General features: G+C 37.8%; 1 protein-coding gene across 2 annotated transcripts in view; it reads right to left on the reverse strand.

Annotated features, from left to right (window-relative positions):
- Positions 1-19,103, reverse strand: part of tbc1d9 (TBC1 domain family, member 9 (with GRAM domain)) — a 43,762-nt gene that overhangs the window by 2,646 nt on the left and 22,013 nt on the right. The window contains exons 7-20 of one of the 2 annotated variants that reach the window (XM_088632969.1): positions 18,786-18,992; positions 17,090-17,260; positions 14,810-14,960; positions 12,765-12,979; positions 12,301-12,418; positions 11,168-11,453; positions 9,860-9,989; positions 7,738-7,836; positions 7,481-7,549; positions 5,741-5,981; positions 4,824-4,889; positions 1,787-1,873; positions 1,356-1,424; positions 103-206 (exon numbers count right to left, since the gene is read on the reverse strand). In XM_088632969.1, coding sequence (XP_088489095.1) covers positions 103-206; positions 1,356-1,424; positions 1,787-1,873; positions 4,824-4,889; positions 5,741-5,981; positions 7,481-7,549; positions 7,738-7,836; positions 9,860-9,989; positions 11,168-11,453; positions 12,301-12,418; positions 12,765-12,979; positions 14,810-14,960; positions 17,090-17,260; positions 18,786-18,992 — 2,013 coding nt within the window. The remainder of the gene's footprint in view (positions 1-102; positions 207-1,355; positions 1,425-1,786; positions 1,874-4,823; positions 4,890-5,740; positions 5,982-7,480; positions 7,550-7,737; positions 7,837-9,859; positions 9,990-11,167; positions 11,454-12,300; positions 12,419-12,764; positions 12,980-14,809; positions 14,961-17,089; positions 17,261-18,785; positions 18,993-19,103) is intronic. The other variant, XM_088632977.1, reaches the window with a different exon arrangement.

Genomic DNA, 19,103 nt, shown 5'->3' on the forward strand with positions numbered 1-19,103 from the left:
CTGTTTTACTGTCACTGTTTGACACAGTGTTGGAATGTACTGCACGTGGTAATAAACCTGAATCTTCATTACTCTAAAGGCGACCTGAGCATGGCAAATTACCTGGTTCAGTTTAGGCAGTTCCTTCATGTTCTCCAATTTTGACTTGCTCTCTTGGTTCCATAGCCGTAAATAGGTCCGATAGTCAGGAGTGTGTGTCTTTTTAACTGCAAAGAGAAAGAAATGTGAACCAGAATGTTACTGTCACGTACTCACAGATCACAAACTAAAGGACATCTGTGGAAAGTAAAACCAAGAACCATTATGAACCACTATTCTTTATGCAAACAATTGTGAGAGCATGGAACAAGCTACCAAGCCATGTTTTCTAAGCTCATGCCCTGGCTTCTTTAAAGAGCCAAATGAGATACTTTGATCAATTTGCTCCAATTAAGCAAACAAGTTAGACAGACCTAATGGCTTGCTCTTGTTTGTACTGCCTCTTGTGTTTTTTTTCCCACTGTGCCTAAAGCAGTGCATGTGTTTCTCATTCAGTGATTTTCATGATGTTGTACAGTACTTTGCCTAGTAGTGATATTAACAGAGAATTTGTTTTTTATGATGAAGGGTGGCATTCAACAAATCAAATTCATGTAAAGCATAAGGGGTTGCAGGCTTTCATGTATTTTGAAAATTATATATCTAAGGAGTTTCTGTTTTCTGTTACAAAAACCAGACTTTTTTGCAGTGAGAAGAGCTGTAGGACATAATAAATGGAACTATTTTCAGAATATCCATCTAATAATCTGGACCACACAGTAATCATCTGTACAGTGCAACTTGATTAGGACATATGTGACAATTCACAAAACTCTTTCTTACATTTTTTTTACCAATTTAGAGAAAAAAATTAACCAATTAAACTAACAATTAATTTCTCACACTACAAAAAACAACTACTAAAAACCATGACTGCACTCCGAACTGCACAGAACATTAATCCCCAGTTTCACACACTTACAGATACTTTTAGATTCTCTATTAATTTAAGTCCCATATTTCATTGAAGTTATATCTGTCACTGTAATAAGAGTACATTTAATTAACCTATGTTCAGTCAAGAGCATCTCTCTGCAGATTGTAAACACATTATAAAGCAATCCTAAATTATCCTGGATTCTGGATGAGATTTAAACCATCTTAATCCTGAAAACTGTTATATTCAAAACCCTGTCAAGGCTTCAGGCAGTAGGTTGCAAAACTAAATTAATAGAGAGAACTTTAATATTCCTTGTTAAGAACCTAAAACATTCATTAATATTTAATAGTAAGAAAATATTCCTTATACATATAACATACTTTTATATATTATTTACCTTTTTCAGTTTTGAAGGTGACTGTTACAAAACCATCATCTTTATCATTTTTAGACTTTGGATCCAGCCCTGTAAACAAGGTAACACATACGTGAATAAAATCAATGTTTTGATTAAATAAAGAAGATAATAAACTGATTAAACTGTATAGTCTTCTTTGCATATTTTTCAGAAAATTTGGGGTACAGTAACATTAAAAGAAATTATAAATCAATCTTAAAATAGTTCCTTAGGAATTCTGTTTTTGTTAATTCCTGTGTAGTTCAACAAAAATGCCGTGATGATGAGCTAATCTGGAAAGCTGTTAGTGGGTATTCATGTTGATCAGAAGAGTGTATAAAATGAACAGATGACTAGCCTTACGAAGAAATAATGATCTTTGCATGATCAACATGACATTTTCTTCCAGCAACCAAGATCTACAGACATACCAAGAGAAGTCTCGGGGGTGATATCTTCAAAGAAATACTGGGTAGCTTCAAAAGCAGAATCTGGTTCCTCTTGCTCATGAGCTGGCTCTGTAGGTCACGGGAAAAAAAATTAACAATAATTCTAAGACAGTTCACAGCTTAAATGAAGTCAATTCTTGACAAAAAGTATGTGGTGAAAAGGAATAACTGTGATCTTCAAAAATAAGGGACATATTTAAATTTCAGTCATAAAGTGAAAAGAAAAGAACTAAAAAATTCAACTAAAATTTCACTAAAATACACTGAACCACAATCATTTCAGTAAAATGTAAATCTGACAAAAAAGTACTTACAGTAACTAGCTCTTTTCCTATCTCAGTAATGTCTATTGATAGTAATAAGAGATGTAATAATAATGACTAATTTTCATTCCCAGTTCCCTTGATGAAGAGAAAGAAGATATCACACAACACATTTCTCTATGAAAAAATGGTTTTCTCAACAAAATATTCCCAGTATTCCTGTGGTATACAAGTATAAAAACTCAGAACTACAATCTACTGCAGAAGTATCAACAATGCCAAGCAACCTGGTGAGAGTGAATTGTTTTCAGCATTCAGCCACACTAATGAGCTGGGATATATGTGAAAATATTTAAAATAAAACTGCACCACGCATATGACTTTATTTCCATGAAACCTGTCGAAATAAACTCCCGGGAGTCATTATCCTGTTGTGGGAGAATAATAAGCTTTTCATGTCTCTTCTTCAAACTTTACTATGTCATTGTTTCTCCACAGTGCCCAGAATTTGTCCTCTCTAACTGTCATGGGTAGCGCAAAGCACAGCCGATCTGCATAACAGGATTTTAAAAATGTAAATTATCTTCTGTGTTGATTCTGTAACAACGTTGGGACTGGTGGTGGAGGACCCCTGAAGTTTGTAATGTTTTCACCGCTCGGATTGATTGCCCTACTCAGAAGGTGCAAAGTTAATTGTTTGACACTGTTTTTCTTGGTGTCAAGTAAACCTAAAGGAAGTCACAGATTATCAAAGGGTGTTCCAAATGATTTACTCAGGATAATTAATTTCACTGTAATTATTAAGACGGTCACAATAAAGAATAACAACAGCGGGAGGCCATTAATCTAACCCGCAGAGGATTCTGTCTCAGCATCAAGACAAGACCAGAAGAAGAAAGGGAAGAAGGAAAAGAGAGAGGAATGGAGAACAGCACTCATCAACACTCAACATTGTAGCACTTCACCATTTATCTACTCCAAAGCTGTACTGTGGGAGAGTTCCTTTCTCTAACCAGGTAAATTCATCATCATGAAGAATACTGGGCATTATTAAAAGAGAGATCGCTGTCTTACTAATTTTAGGACATTCTGATTTCCTATATTGCACAATTCTCAAGCTAATAACGTTATTTTCCATTTAGTGATGCATTGTTATGTTTTACAAAGGGAGATTTAGTCCCAGGTAGGGCTGGGCGATATGGCCAAAAACATTATCACCCTAAAAATGTTCATATCAGTCGATATCGATAATTATCGCGATAAATGTCAAATCATTATTTCTTTCAAGTTTAAAGGCAGATTTTTTCTCCTGAGTGAAAGTTAAAGAAACCAGACAGTTAATTGGTAAATTAAACAACTCTTTATTCTAAGAACACAACAAATACTTTCCAAACAGCAGAAACATTAAACAAATCTGTTAGCTGCCCTGTCTGCAGCACGCACCCGCCCTCGCGCAGTATTTTGTGCGCATGCGCATATCATGCGCAAAGCATAAACATATATATCGAACATTTATCGAACTTTTGTTAAAATTATATCGAGGAAAATTATATCGCGATAAGTATCGTTATCGAATTATCGCCCAGCTCTAGTCCCAGGTAGCATCCATTTTTCCTAGGGTACAGGTTTTCTCTGTTTGACCTGTTGAGATGTTTTATTTTGAAATTCTGAATGTCTAAAGCAGTGGTTCTGGTGACCCACACACCTGCTGGCTTTCATTCCATGCCACCTTCATTAGATCATTGAAGCTTTACTTGATCCAACAAAATTGCATCATTTGAATATTTGCACACAGTCACGAGTTTAGGATTTTATTTAAAAAATACAACAGTTAAGGCTCCAACATGATTAAGAGCTGGGAATAAACAGTTCAAATTAATCTTAAGTCCATGAAGGGTTTGTGGTAACCGAGGGTTTGACTAGAACAAAAACCAGCAGTTGTGTGGGTCCTGTGAATCCCTAGATTGGGAACACGGATCTAAAATATAAACCCTGGAACGTTACTTCAGTCTAACAGATTGTCTATAGTGTAATCAATGGTACTGTAGCATAGTTTTGTAAATTTGAATAAATATTTGCATATCCTTGTATGTTTGGACCTAATTGTTACTCTGTCATCAGAGCTGTGCAGGAGAGTAAAAGAACTCACTTTGTGTAATGCTCGATTATTTTCTGCCCTGTGTCTTGTAACAATAACAAATCAAATATGTTTCTGCTGGGGGAATATTCAAGACTGACACAACCACTCTTCTCCGGCAGTCATTAGGATATCGTCATCAAGAAAACAAAACGACAACTTTATTTTAAAACTAATCCAAAACTAAGCCCAAGATAGCATTTAAAAGTCATATAATGTACACAAGAACTAGCTTATGTAAGCACATAAATACACAAACTTTATTAAAGTTTATTGTCCATTAAAAGAACACAATAAATCATAAACCATAATAGTACAGCATCATACTCTACTGAATATATCAATTTTCTTTCTATTTAAATTTAAGTTTAGAAAAATGTCTAAAAAGCAAATGGAAATCACACTTTAAAGTGATTTCACTTGTTTCTCTAATTTGCATTAGTTCTGCTAACACGAAGGTGTATCATGAAAGGGAAATTATGTTTTTTCTCCACATCCTCCCATTATCTCAAGACAGTTACATAATTTAACTTGAAAAGAGACAAGTAAAACACAGAAAATAATGTTACAGTCCTAATCCTGTATAGGAAGATCAAATGATTCATGAACATTTACTTACCAGGCAACACATGCATTTTATAAAGCAGCTTCAGTTTTTCTGTCAAATCCCCATGACAAAGCACACCTACAACAAAAATATCTAGGTAAATATAAATATCTGGGTAAGTATAAATCCATTACATTTTTATTACAGTCTACATCTTTCTGTCAAATCAGTAAACAAAAACATAAATCTTGTGGATTTATCCACAGGCTCATACTGTACCACACATATATCTAGATCTCTTTACACCACTAAGCAGGAGAAAAGCAGGAGACAGCATATGTGACCTCTAAATGAAAATGTCTTTCTTTTAATGGCCTAGGTAGTGTAGGCAGATACAGTGCAAACCACAATGACCTATATACTTTGTACTTTATAAAACACAACAATAGAAAGCGACATTAAACAAAGAAAAAAAAGCACTTAACAAATCAGTTTCTGTGGACATTGCGAAATCCAGAAAAAACGACCTCTTTACAGATTAAGTGTACAAAATTGCAAGGTGCACTAATGTGTACTCAAACAACTTACTGCTGCATTTTAAAATCAAGATAGCAATTATAAGGATACCTATAATTATAAAATAAATGTAGCCAAGACAATGTTCTAAATCAATTCTGATTTAAAATGTGCAAGACAGTGGGAAGAGGGGGAAATCTGCTGGAAGAGTGCATATAACATCAGGTAGCCTGTCTTTTTTTTCCTGGTCACCTGGTTCAGGGGTTGCCTGGCAACCACTGATGAACATAGGTACTTTATGAGCAAGGTTCAAAGTTCATTAGCCCTGAATTCAATAGCATTCCAGACTCTATCCATGTTACTGGGAACACACCACTAACAAAACTAAAGGCTATCTTAAATACACCCTGTCTTGTTAAAATATTTGCATATTTGTTACACTAGCGCTCAAAGGCAGAGGGAGTTGGACCTACTCAAGCCAGTGACGAATTCTCTGAAGTTGATGAAGGAGTCCCCGTTCTGGTCCAGCAGCCTGAAGAAGCGTATGGCCAGCGAATCAGAATGAGCCCCGCAGGCCCACGGAAAGAGAAGCCCAAAGAGGCCCTTGAACTGCTCAAAGTCAATGCGATACTGCTCCAGGTAGGGCAGGCTGGGGTCATGCCTGTCAGTGGGATTGCTGTTTCCACCCCAATAGCAGCTTGTCAGATGTTCTGCCTGCAGCAGGCAAATAACAATACCAATATAATGTTGTCTTTATAAGAACTAGACTGTAACCATAGCAGTCTTAATCAGCAGGGAGCATGAGGGTGTACAAAGACAACTAGTTTCTATAGTAACAGTGTACATGATTGTGCAGGAGTGAATAACGATACTCAATATTCTTACCCTTAAAACTTTGGATATTGACTAATTTAATCTGAAATTAAAACAATCACTGCTCTATGATTATTCCAGACAATAAAATATAAATCAATAAAATCTTTTTTAGCACCTTCATTAACACAATATATAAAGGTCTATATAACATATTTAAACAATTTTTAATGTGGGTGAAACATTCAGTTTGCTGGTGACTGTCAGTATACATAAAGAAACAAAAATGCACTTCAGCGCTGTATCACACACACATAAAGGTGATCTGAGGTCACTCTAAACTAGCTTTAAGGTAAATGTGCAGCCCTCTAGAACGTTTGCAATGCAGGATACCTTCAACAACCCCTCAACAAAATAGTAAGGGTAGAAAAATGTAAATATAGTACATAATCAGCCAGACACTTTTTTGTCCACAATGTATCACCATGATCTCTACTACAAAAGCAAAGCAACACACCCAAGCAATATTCCCCATATCTTCTCAGAATCAGAATTAACACTTTTTTCACTTGCATTTTTTCCAAAGCTTCTGACTTTCATTTATGAGAAAGCTGAGAGTGTATTTTTGAAAATCTCATGCTACGCAGGGGCATCATTTCAGGAATAGCTCACTTGACATCAAACACCATCTGGAACACATCCACCCAGTGCATAGTGTGTTGCTCCTTTAAAGCACTTAAAGCTAATCTCATTCTCTCAATTGATTTAAGAGAATTGTTATACAGCATATGTACACTCACAAATGCCTTAGAAAGCACAACTGAAATCAATGGAGTTTTCAACTATAGTTTGCGAGTTAAGACATCAGTTCTCCTTCACTTCCACTACACTAAATCACTAAATCATAATCATAAGTACCCTAGCCAGTCTCTTTCTTGCTGACATTCTTCATCCTGCTTCTATCCTCCTCTACAGTTCCTCCTTTACAGCAGCCTGGTGCTGCTCTTCTCTCTCTGTGCGGGGCTCCTGACTTCCTCATCCTACAGCCAGTGAGCTGACCCTCAGGCAAGCACGTTAAGCCAAAGCATTTTATGCCTGACTTCTCCATTAACATTCCTAAACACGTGGTTTTACTGGGGGATGTCACTGCAAATTTTTTTTTAAAAAGCTAGTTTACTCTTGACGCAGTTTTGTTTTCCTTTGTTAAAATAATGGGGACTATACAGCTGCACATTATTTATTTAGCTTACTGACAACTAGACTACAACTCAACACTGCAGTCGACAGCAAAAATTCATATTTTGCCACAACAGTGCAGAACTTGTGTTAGTGTTCGCCACCAAACACTAAGGATTCTTGAGTGGGTAGTGTAAAAAGTGTGGGCAATTCTCATGTTTTACCTTAAACAAAACATAGAGCTCTTCAAGCTCATCAATGCTGAATGCCGTTTCAGTCACAATAGTTCGGACCTGTAAAAAAAACTCCATTAATACCAAAATGCATTATGACTCTGATATTAATTAAAGCTTCACACAAAGCCATGAATAAAACTAAAATAAACTATAAGAAGAAAAGGGTCCCGAGATTCTCCTATACAAGCTACTGTATGTAAACATCTAAATTCCTACAAGACTTCACAATAAAAACTGGATTTTACCACATTGCGTTTTGTAGTGTCTTCAATGGTCTGGATCACTCTCAGCCTCTGTTTGAAACGCATCTGTTCAATCACATCTGCTCTGATGGTTCCAAATTTCTGCAAAAGACAGTGGTCAAGATAAACTAATAAAAATATAGCACAGGAAAACAGAAATTCAACTTCAGTTTACAAAAGCACCTTAACTGATATCATGAGAGCTTTAAGAAAATTTTTCACATTCTGTGTCTTTAATCAGTTAATCCTTGTCTTTACAGCAGGCACCACTTGCTAGAGTGTCCATTAAATGCAGGGGATGCACAGTATAACCTGAGGCTGCAACCCTATTGTATCGTTTAACGAACAGCAAGACCTGAGGACAAAATTAGATAATTAAGAGTATATGTGCAGTGCATTTAATATTTCAATTTTGTCGATACACAGACTGTTTCTGCTGATGAACAATATCTATTAATATTTTTTTAATGTTATGCATTTTCACACAGCCATGCTTTGGAGACAAGCACATCACATAATTTAGTGACTCACAACAAGTGATAAAATCATGTGGTCTTAAAAAATCTCTCTGTGAGAATGAGCCATCAGCGTCTATTAATCTGGATATTTAACAGTGCTTCTATTCACAAACAGGAAAACACTTGCTTTATGTCTGATTGTATAAAACAGCTGTGCAGTGTTAGATGCCTTATTTCTGACATTCACACTACTCTGGTCATGACTCTTTTTATTTTTAATTATAGGGTTTCTAGGGGCACAGATGCACTAAAACTGCATAATAAAAACACAGATATCAAAGTTAAGATAGATTTCAGCAAGCGAAAGAAAATTTTCAGCTGACATGAACTGTACAGTATGTCAACGGGAAGAGAAAAGTATCGCATGATGTGTAGTGTGCTATGTACAGTATGTACTTTTCAAGCAATGGGTAGGTATTTACAAAAGGGGCAAAGCAAGGTTGAAGTTCCTCTTTGTGCCTCTTTATTTTAGTAACATAACGGAAATTGCAAAAAATGAATCTTAGCTTTGCAAAACAGAAATTTGATTACAGTAAAATACCACCTACATTACCAACATATCTTCATATTTCTAACATACCAAATATGTATAAGCCATGACCTTTCCCAGGAAATGTACACAGAAAACAGATGGATGAATGGAAAAGTAAAGAAAGTTGTAAAAAACATTATTTAACTAGTCCTTCAGATAATGACTGTAATTAATGCAATAAAATGCATTTTATGATGGCAGATCATAAAGTACTGAACTAAATTACAGAACACTTGAAAAATGGTGATTAGTCATCTAATTCAAGTAGAGATGACAGCTCAGCTTCCTATTTTATGAAAGAAGATAAACAAAACTGCTTTAGGAACACTGGAAAGAATGAGAAACACTATACCAGGCTGAACTCTTCTTTAGACAAAAGATGTGTCCGTTCACAGAACACTGCACTGCACTGCATATATATTGCAGTATATATGTAACACCTTCAGTTTTATTGTCTTCACACAACTGTGTTTAAATAAGGAAGTTTTTGCCAGGTTAAAACTAATTAAGCAAAATGAAAACTAGGTAAAAAGCGAAACTGCAAATGAGCATGTATCTCTTCCAGCATTGTACTAAATGTATACTAATGACTCAACTGTCAGGTTCCTTCCCCTCTAATAATGCAAAAAAAGATTCATAACATTATGTTCATGTAACACTTTTTTATAAGCTTTACAAATGATAAAAAGTGCCTTTGTATTTAAATTGTAAGTGTGTACTGTTTGCTCAGATATACAGTAATGTAGAGGAACAGGAAGATATTGAAACAGAAAACAAACAGAAACAAAACACATGACAGAAACCTTTCAATATATATCAGCATCAGCACAAAAGCTACTTTTGCCTTGCAAAGCTTTGGGTTCTTAGCTAGAAACAACAAATTCTACAAAGCATTCAAGAAAAACAGGAGTCAGGCTCACCATCAGATGATCTTCAGTTGACACTATGTAAGATAATAAATGTAAGTACACTAAATGTAATTACTATGTACGGTAAGTACACTAAATAAGATACACCTTCAGACCACTCAGTCTAATTACGAGGTGGATGAAATACCAGTGCTGGTGGCCCTCACCTCATACGAGCTCCTGACCAGCTTGAAAATGTCCACCTCAGGGTGGGGCTCCCCATCGTCAGTGAGGAGAGAGTGCAAATGGGGGATTGGGGGCAGGGTGCTGTCCTTGTTAGTCACACTGTCCAGGTACCTGCAACACAGGATATAAAGGTCTAGCCACTGGCTCTTCGAATGGCACAGTATATAGGAGGATAATTCCCTTGTCACTGAACAGTGGATATTCACACAGCCACATTCAGATTGCCACACTGCCTACTGGAAACTGCAAACTAACTCCATTCGGTTTTACCACAAACTAAATAAAATGGACACACAATTTTGGCAAAACTAGAAAGCCTCTGAATACAGGATGATAACAAGTAATACACTGAGCATCAGAAGACACCTACTGTATCACTAACGACAGTAAAAAGTGCACACAGTTATCATTTTAAGATTATACCTTTTTGTAGCTATTGCATCAACACTTTATTGAATAGAATTGCATTATGCCAATTCATATTCATCATCAACAGTGTTGATCACCAACCTATTTAATGTATGTGTTACAGGGTCACAGTGTGTGGCCATGGCTGGAGTCGTACTAGAAAATGAGCGGTACTATATATCTGCAACACAGCTATATAACATCAGGTCGCAGAAACTTGTGTAGTGGGATTCAGTCTCGTTACTTTCAAAGAGCCTAGACAAGCATATGATTGTTCAGTGGTCTTTCAGCCCAAAGTTGTCACACGTCATCCCAGGTCATTCCACAAATGTTCAATGGAGCCCACACACGGCATAAAGATCACATTCCTATTAAAAAGCCCTTGTTAAGGATGTGCATTATCCTGCTGAAATGCTGATGTCACATCAGGATGAGCCCTCTTGCAGAGCAAGTGAGGTCTTGGGACTTGATGAATGTATTGCCATGCATTCAGGTCATCATCAATTAACTACAAGTGGAGTTCTGTGGTGGCTTGACACTCCAGCTCAGAACATCACAATGGCCATGATCAACATCAAGGACTGATAATGCCCAAACACCTAATCAATATCCAGAATCAGCATACTGTATTATTGTTAAAAAATATACATGCATAATTGGAGCATTGTTTCTTGTGGTGTTCAGTATATGATTTCTATACAGTATATACTGTATAGTGTATAAGGGTTATACATAATAATGAAGAATGAGAAAAAAATGGGCTAAGAAGCTCCAAAAGTAGTAAAGTAAAGGAAATAAAAGTGCTTATATCTGCACATTTTGCAGCACAGAATAAAACAGGAAGAAAAACCCAGTTTTACTGTACTACAACTGTCTCTCACCTGCCCAGAACAGTCATGGCTTCTCCATCATCTTTGCAGTTCAGCAGTTTGTCGATGTTGGCATCCAGCACAGCCAGAGCCAACTGGAAGATCACTTTGATGCCCTCGTAGAAGAAGCAGTCCACCACCACTACGGCACTCTCAAAGGGCATGACGCTGAGAAAGAGCGTCAGAAACCAGGAGAGCGAGATGGTGGAAATCACTCCTAGGTCCTGCATGCAGTCATAGAGCTGAGGCACGTACTCCCGGGCTAGCTCTTCAAATACCCCCTGGTCAACAAGCGCCCCTGGGGAGCACAAGGACATGCACAATGAGCGACACAGCCAGGGCGGAGAAATCCACACTGGACATCCCGATCCAATCTGGAGTTATACATCAGAATACTTCATCTGCAGCTGTGGAAACAGGTACAGTCTTCTGGCACTCCCATTTTGGAAATAAATAAGTATGTAGAGAGGTCCCATCCTGATCCAAGCCACATCAGGTCAGCTGACCAGAGCTTATCGTGGTTCCCGTGGCATTAAGCGGATGAGAGGGTATGCGATTCCCCCTTGGACGGGGCGGCGGTCCATCTCAGAGTATTCTCCCTCAGCATTGCTGGCCGCCACTTACACAGCAGGGTGGACTGGAGAAACTCAGGTAAAAACTTACTTGAGATACAACGCTAGTGTCTACAGCAGGGACCTTTCCTTTGTGCTACCAAGTACCAAATGAGTATGTATACTATCAGAATTATTTCATAAAGGCAGAAACCAAGGTCAGCCTGAAGTGGAAATACAGACCTACAAGTGCTGAGGTTGAGAACTGATAACACTCAGATCATCCATTTTATGGGTTAACACAACTTTCAAGCCTCATATAAATGACCAGTTTATGCTTTGCAAGCTATTGTAATGTACTATTCAGTGTGAGTCTTCATTAACATATGAGGCTTATCTAATATATGACAAGGCACAATTTCTGTATCATTTGCTCACACATTAAAATACTCTGTCAGCTGTGTAAACTTAAAAAAATAAGCAGGCTTTATAGCTCACTGAACTGCCCTCATAAAATACCACAGACCTGAAACTTCTGTACACCAGGGGGCTTTAGAAGCTTTGACTGCATCAAATCGAGGAAACAGTACTTACCGACAACCCTTGTGTTGTAGTAGTCTGGCAGCATTCTCTCACAAAGAGCTACCAGGAGCCAGAAGGCTTCCTCTTCCTTGGCGTAGAGTAGCAGAACTGAGGTGACAATATTCATGGCCTGCAAGAAGCACAGCACTCAGCAGTGAGAACATGGCAGACCATCACTATGCAGGAAGCAGAGACCACAACAAGGCGCACCAGCATTTAAATCAACATAGCCACTGCAAAATCCAAGGAATATCAGCAGGGCAACAGCTGGGCAGCATATTGCTGTTATACTGTTGCAAAAAGCATAACAATAAACTTTTTTAAGCAGTGAAAAAGAACACCCACTTTTAATTTCACATTAAAATGAAATTAGTCTGTTATGAAACACTCCCAAATGCATCAGTTATGCTTGCGTGATAGTCTAGCCTCATACTGTATGATTTAAATAATAACGTGGAAGGGATATATTAATCTACCTGGCAGTACCCAATGTTGGGATTCCTGAAAGCATAAGCCGTCAGCACCCGTCTCAGGGCTGCAATCCCCATCTCATTCTGGAAGGCAGGGTGCTCAGGCAGGGAGCGGTGGAGGTCCCTCTCTATCTCCTCCGTAGCCAGGTTGTATTTACCCATTGACTTCTCCACCAGATCTTCATAATAACCAGGGTGAGTAGCCATCTCATTGATAGCTCCTGCAGAGAGAGGCGCCACCACAACCTACTTCACAGAGATGTTTTTTTGGCACTACGTTTATTTTAGGAGACGAGTAAAAAACTAAAACTAAAAGAATACTGAAACAGAAAAAATAAAACATAAAAAACATGCACCCGTTATAAGAGGTGTGCATATACAAGTTTTTTGTTCCCTAGACGTTCTCCCCCACTGTGCTGTTTCATTGCATACAGCTAAACCATTAATTACTTAAAGTAGAATTAAGACAGCTCCTTCCATGCTAGAGAAATCATGCTGTTCTTCCTTGATGCGCCTCACAGGACAGAGTGCTTTATTTCCTTTCACTGTACTATTTTCCAAAAACAGAAGTCACTTGAGTCATTTGTGCACAGCTGGTTAATAATAAGACTATGCATCCAGACAACTTAAAAAAATACAACTATCACTTAAGCAGACAGTACTATCTGACACACAGAAGATAATAAGAAGGTAAACATCGGAAGTGAACTCTTTAATGCTTCTATTCTTTTTTGAACACATAAGATTTACAAATGAGAAAGAATATAATAAAGATTACCAAATGAGAGGAGAGAAAAACAGCTTGTCTGGTTGCCTATTGTTCTATGAGACATAAGGGATGTATCTTTGAATCTGCTTTATTGATGCTTCTAACTTAATAGCACAGCAAACAGTACAAATCTGCAATCAGAGAAAAATAGTTTTTTCTCCCCCCTACAGTTTCAAGCCATATACCCAAGGTCAGCTAGTGATATCCTGTATTACAGGCTGATCTAAAAATACCCCAAAGTATTTCTGAAGGTTATTATGTGCAAGTGGTGCACAGCAGAATTTTTGCTGCAACCTATATTACTTAAAAGGGACTCCACATACACAGAATAACCCTCTGTATAACAAAAGGAAAATTGATATACTTTTAATGTTTTTGTTGAGTTTTAAACAACAAGTATACTATGGCTACATTTTTTTCTAACCAGCAAAAGGACTGCTGCCCAAAACATCCTAAAATCATGACTACAATTTGTGGTACAAAAAGCACACTACTAATGATATAACTCTTTCGTTTGGAAAGTATGCCACTTTATTGTGTTGAAGAATGTTCAACACTGCATAACTGACTATTCAGTGCTTATTATTTTTCCTTAATAGCCTCTGTGCTCTGAAAGTTTACCATGAGCCACATAACACAAGGAAAATAGCTCCATGCAAAGCTACAATTACTGTAAATGCTCCCACATCACCACTTGAAAGGAAAAGGCTGGGCTTGTAATATGTGGAGCTTTTGGGATGGAGTGTGAATTTAATTGAATTTGGTTTTTCAGATCTTGTTTTTGGTTTTGAAAGTTGCCACATATTTCCATGAAATACTATGCACTAGGAGCAAACTGAAATCACTTAACTTCTCTTTAGCAAACTTCAACAGACTGCACACACAAGTTTTCTGTGTTCCCCAAAATGTGACCCTGATGGAGCCTGCTAACAGCTTTTACATGCTGAACTGTAACAATCACGCCTGCTTGATCACAGAGGCTCTGTAACCATCACGCCTGCTTGATCACAGAGGCTTTCTCCCCCTGTACTTACCCCCAAATGGTGAATGTTCACCCAAATGGTAAATGTTTACACTAAACTCCTGATGACAAAGGAAGGTTTCTATTTCCTTCAGTTACATCGTGCTTATTGTGGTTCCTTGTATGCATACAATAAAGCTTGGCTGGACAAACGAACACTTCAGGCTCGAATTTCTTGGTTTCTACAACCCCAATCAGGATATTATACCCCAGACTGTTCTTTACCTGTACCAGAGAAACCCCACCTCGGTCTCCACTCACCAGAGAACAGCAGCCAGAGCTCGCCCCTCATGTTCTCCGGTATGCCTTTCAGGACCAGGTCCTTGGTCTTCTCCGTGCGATACATGCACACTCCTTGACCATACTCTGTAAAGTGATTCTTCCAGGCCTGCTCCTTCAGGAACTCTTTCGCCTGTGACAGGAGATTCAGAAAGACTGATGAGTGCAATTGTGCATCCTAATCTGTGGATCCCTACTGGAAACACACTTTTATGCCAGAAAGGAAAACGAAACTTCAGTACTTTCATGTAATATGGGAATTAGAATTTGATTTCATTAAAATGTCTGAATATTTCTTACTTAGATGTATACTTACACTGCTACCACATGGTCAATACTTAGAGCACAATTCTTCTGGAGAAAGGACTTACTAGAATTGATCTTATTTGTTAAACCACAATTACAAGGGAACCACACTGTGAACAGTGGCAGCACTAGAAGATATGCAATGTATTCTAATGAGTTCAACCACCCGAACAGCTTTTACAGCTAGGCATGTTTAACTCTCAGATAAAGAACACATCCTGTGTTGTCTGTGTATCAATAATAACATGCAATTTTGATTTGAAGACATGCCAAAAGACTGTTTGAAGTAAATTTTGAAGTAAATTAATTTCAATTTCCACATGCTGATCAAACTTAATATCAGACATTTATATGTATTCACTATTTATTGCAAGACATTAGATGTAATTAGAGGTTAGCAAGTAGCTTTATTTCAAAATGGTAACAAGGGATATTTGTCATTTCTTCAGGAATTTCACCAGTAATACATCAAATGGTCTTCTGACTTTTATTGCCATCAAAACATGTATATACTATATTCATAGAACATAGAATTATGTTCATACAGCATAATACTATAATGTAGAGTGATACTGTATTTTGGCTGATAATGAAAAATGCTTCCAGTGTGTTATGATCTCATTCCAAAAAATATATTTTGCTACTTTTTACAGGTAATATATAAAGCACAGCTTGGCCTTTGATCAGAAGGCCTATTGAAGTGATACTGTATATGGCAGGAGATTGCTAAGACAACATACTGTATGACCATGAGTAATGTTACGAGAAAGAGGAGACCAACAACAATGAGCTGTTGAAAAGTCAGGTGGGAACCTGCACTTCTTTAATTAAAGTTACAGCACTTTCCCACTCAGCTATCATTTAAAATGACAAATGTTCTCAGCAATCTCTATGGACAGAAAAACCTTGAATCTGGAACAACTGTCAGTTGAGTCTGCAGTGATGTGCCAGTAATGTGGGGCAGGATCAGCTGGAGCAGCTAAAACAATGACCAGTTTTGTGTGCTTCAATGTGGAGCAACAGATAAGAAAATGATGCTGTTTTCTTACTTTTAGAAGCTACTGTACATTTATAGATTCTAAAACAGAACCATTTAAAAGAAAAAATAGATTTCAGGATGTTTCACTTTGATTGTTGTGAAACATTTCATTCCCCCATGACAATATTTAAATATACATTAAAATATAACCTTATGTAATAACTTTAATTTTACATTCAAACCAATGTCCAAAAGCAAGAACATTCTCCCTTCTGGTTATACGCCATTTAATTTGTTCTAACATTTGTTCTAACATATTTAAATTAGAAATTGCGATATGTTTTCTGAAGGTTCACACCTTCATTCTGGAAAAAACAGCTTGGCTGATTCACAAACACATTCTGTAAACTGAGTATTTGCATTTCTGAAGCATTTTAGAGGTCAATGTATTGAAAAAAAATTTTCACATTAAGGTTTGATTACCCATACTGTATGTACTGTATGTTATAGATTACAAATTTCCACCAAAACAGACCGTGGAGCAGTATTATTTCCTAAACATAAAAGTTAAGTTTCAATGAGAATCGATGTTGTAAAACACATCTGCAACATCATTAAATGTTGTCTTCAGTTTATGAAGTGTCACAATGAGGCAATAATGGAAATATTCCCAATTTTGCAGAGAACAAACAGAAACAATCTTCCAGTGATTTTTACACTTTTACCATTTTATAACAACAGAAACGATTTTAATGAATGAATTTTTGGAATGGAAAAACAAAATTCTACTAAATAAATATAAAAAACAAAAAATAATGGAGAATATTTATTCAATTGTCAAGGGACAAACAAAAATTAAATGAAATAATATTTACAATATACTTGTTTGTAAAAACAATGTTGAAAACAATACACTGTATAATTAATCTGTTTTTCTTAATAAACTGTTAAAGATAGAATTTGCTTATTAAGATTACCAGTTTGGGGTTAAATTCTTCTGGTGATCTTCGGCGGTACATTGTCATAAGGGCCTGGGTAGCAGTTGGGACACTGTTATCATTGAGATTGAACTGGCGCTCTCCCTCTATCTCCGAACCCAGACTCCTCTGAGGGCTGCAGGACAGCAGACTGCTCTGCCTTGAGTACACCTGGAACACAACAGGGCTGTGACTGGGCCTACTCGCTGATACAACAGGGCTGTCACTGGGCCTGCTCACTGGTACAACGGGGCTGTCACTGGGCCTGCTCGCTGATACAACATGACTGTCACTGGGCCTACTTAGTGATACAACAGGGCTGTCACTGGGCCTACTCACTGATACAACAGGGCTGTGACTGGGCCTACTCGCTGATACAACAGGGCTGTCACTGGGCCTGCTCACCGATACAACAGGGGTGTCATTGGGCCTACTTAGTGATACAACAAGGCTGTCACTGGGCCTGCTAACCGATACAACAGGACTGTCATTGGGTCTGCTTCCTGAAACAACAGGGCTGTCACTGGGATCGCCAATATAACAGGGCTGTCACTGGGCCTGCTCACCGATACAACAGGACTGTGACCGGGCCTGCTCACTGAATCAACAGGACTGTCACTGAGCCTGCTCACTGAATCAACAGGACTGTCACTGGGCCTGCTCACCGATACAACAGGACTGTGACCGGGCCTGCTCACTGAATCAACAGGACTGTCACTGGGCCTGCTCACTGAATCAACAGGACTGTCACTGGGCCTGTTCGCTGATACAACAGGACTGACACTGTGCCTGCTTGCTGCTTTGTGGACTAAAGTACTAAAGCTGCAAGAGGCATGAAATGAGGGGAAATGCTAGGGCTAAATGGTCATTCTAAACCTTAACTCATTAAAACAAGCTTTCACATCAGCCTGGGCTAAGCCTCGAAGAGCAAAAAAAAATTGACAAAATATTTTATTTTCTCTTCCTGTTCCTGTATAAGCCCGTTGCACTACTACTACTTAAAAGAGTATCCAACTTAAAAACCTTGACTTCAAAAAGGAAAATATGACATCTCTGTAACAATTCATCTTAAGGTTAAAATAGCATTCTCGAATTAACAAAGATTAAGTTAAGAGATTCTTCCTTAAGAAAGCATTAAAATTAAAATTGCACATCTTTTCCATTTCTTCTGCGATAGAGGACATATTCATCAACTTTTCTGTAAAACAACAGTAATTGGGTAACAGCATGATCACATTATAGCCTGATCTCATAAGCTAAGCAAAAGTAAGCCTGGTCAGTACTGGGATATGAGAACACAGAGGAATACCAGATTGTTGTTTAAAGTGAGGTTTGTGGATCAGTTGGTGGGCACTGCTCCCTCTGGTCCTGAATTTCCAAACCAATGAATTTGCTAAAATGTTGACCAGCTGGATTGCTGGTTTGCTGAAGTTCCCCATTAATTCAGTTGGTGAAACAACGACTGAGCTCTCTGTGAGTACTGTAGTGTCGTGGGGTATCTGGCACATAATATCTGCAGTGTCTCACCCAGATAGGGTGAGGCACTTCAACGAAGGCTGAAGCACTTTGAGTACCTTTTTTATGATGAGGTTAAAGTTATGAATGGAACTGCAGATCACTTGGATTGAAGATTGCATTAATAATGTTTTTGGGCTAGGGGAACTCAGAAAGTGAAGTGGTCAATAAGTGAGACTACCTCATCATCAGAACTGTTGTAACTTCCCATGATCTCTCTGTCAAAGTAGATCTTGGATGTGGTCTGTTGCAGGAAGTCGGAAATCCTCTGCACAAGAAAGTCTCTGTCTTTGAGGTTGGCAAAGAGAAAAGTCATCCTATTTTTGGTGCTGATGGACAAAGGACTTGGCAGGACACTTGAGCTGTCTGCCTTCTCCACAATTGTCACCTGGTAAGAGGACAAAGAGTCGTGATGTTATTAAACACAAAAAAGAAATGTGCTTTTCATACTAACGCCGATTCTAAAAACTTCTAAAAAAGTTGAGAAGGCAGATGAAAA

This window comes from Lepisosteus platostomus, chromosome 1 (genome assembly GCF_059453375.1).
Source record: "Lepisosteus platostomus isolate fLepPlt1 chromosome 1, fLepPlt1.hap1, whole genome shotgun sequence".
NCBI classification, from domain to species: Eukaryota; Metazoa; Chordata; class Actinopteri; order Semionotiformes; family Lepisosteidae; genus Lepisosteus; species Lepisosteus platostomus.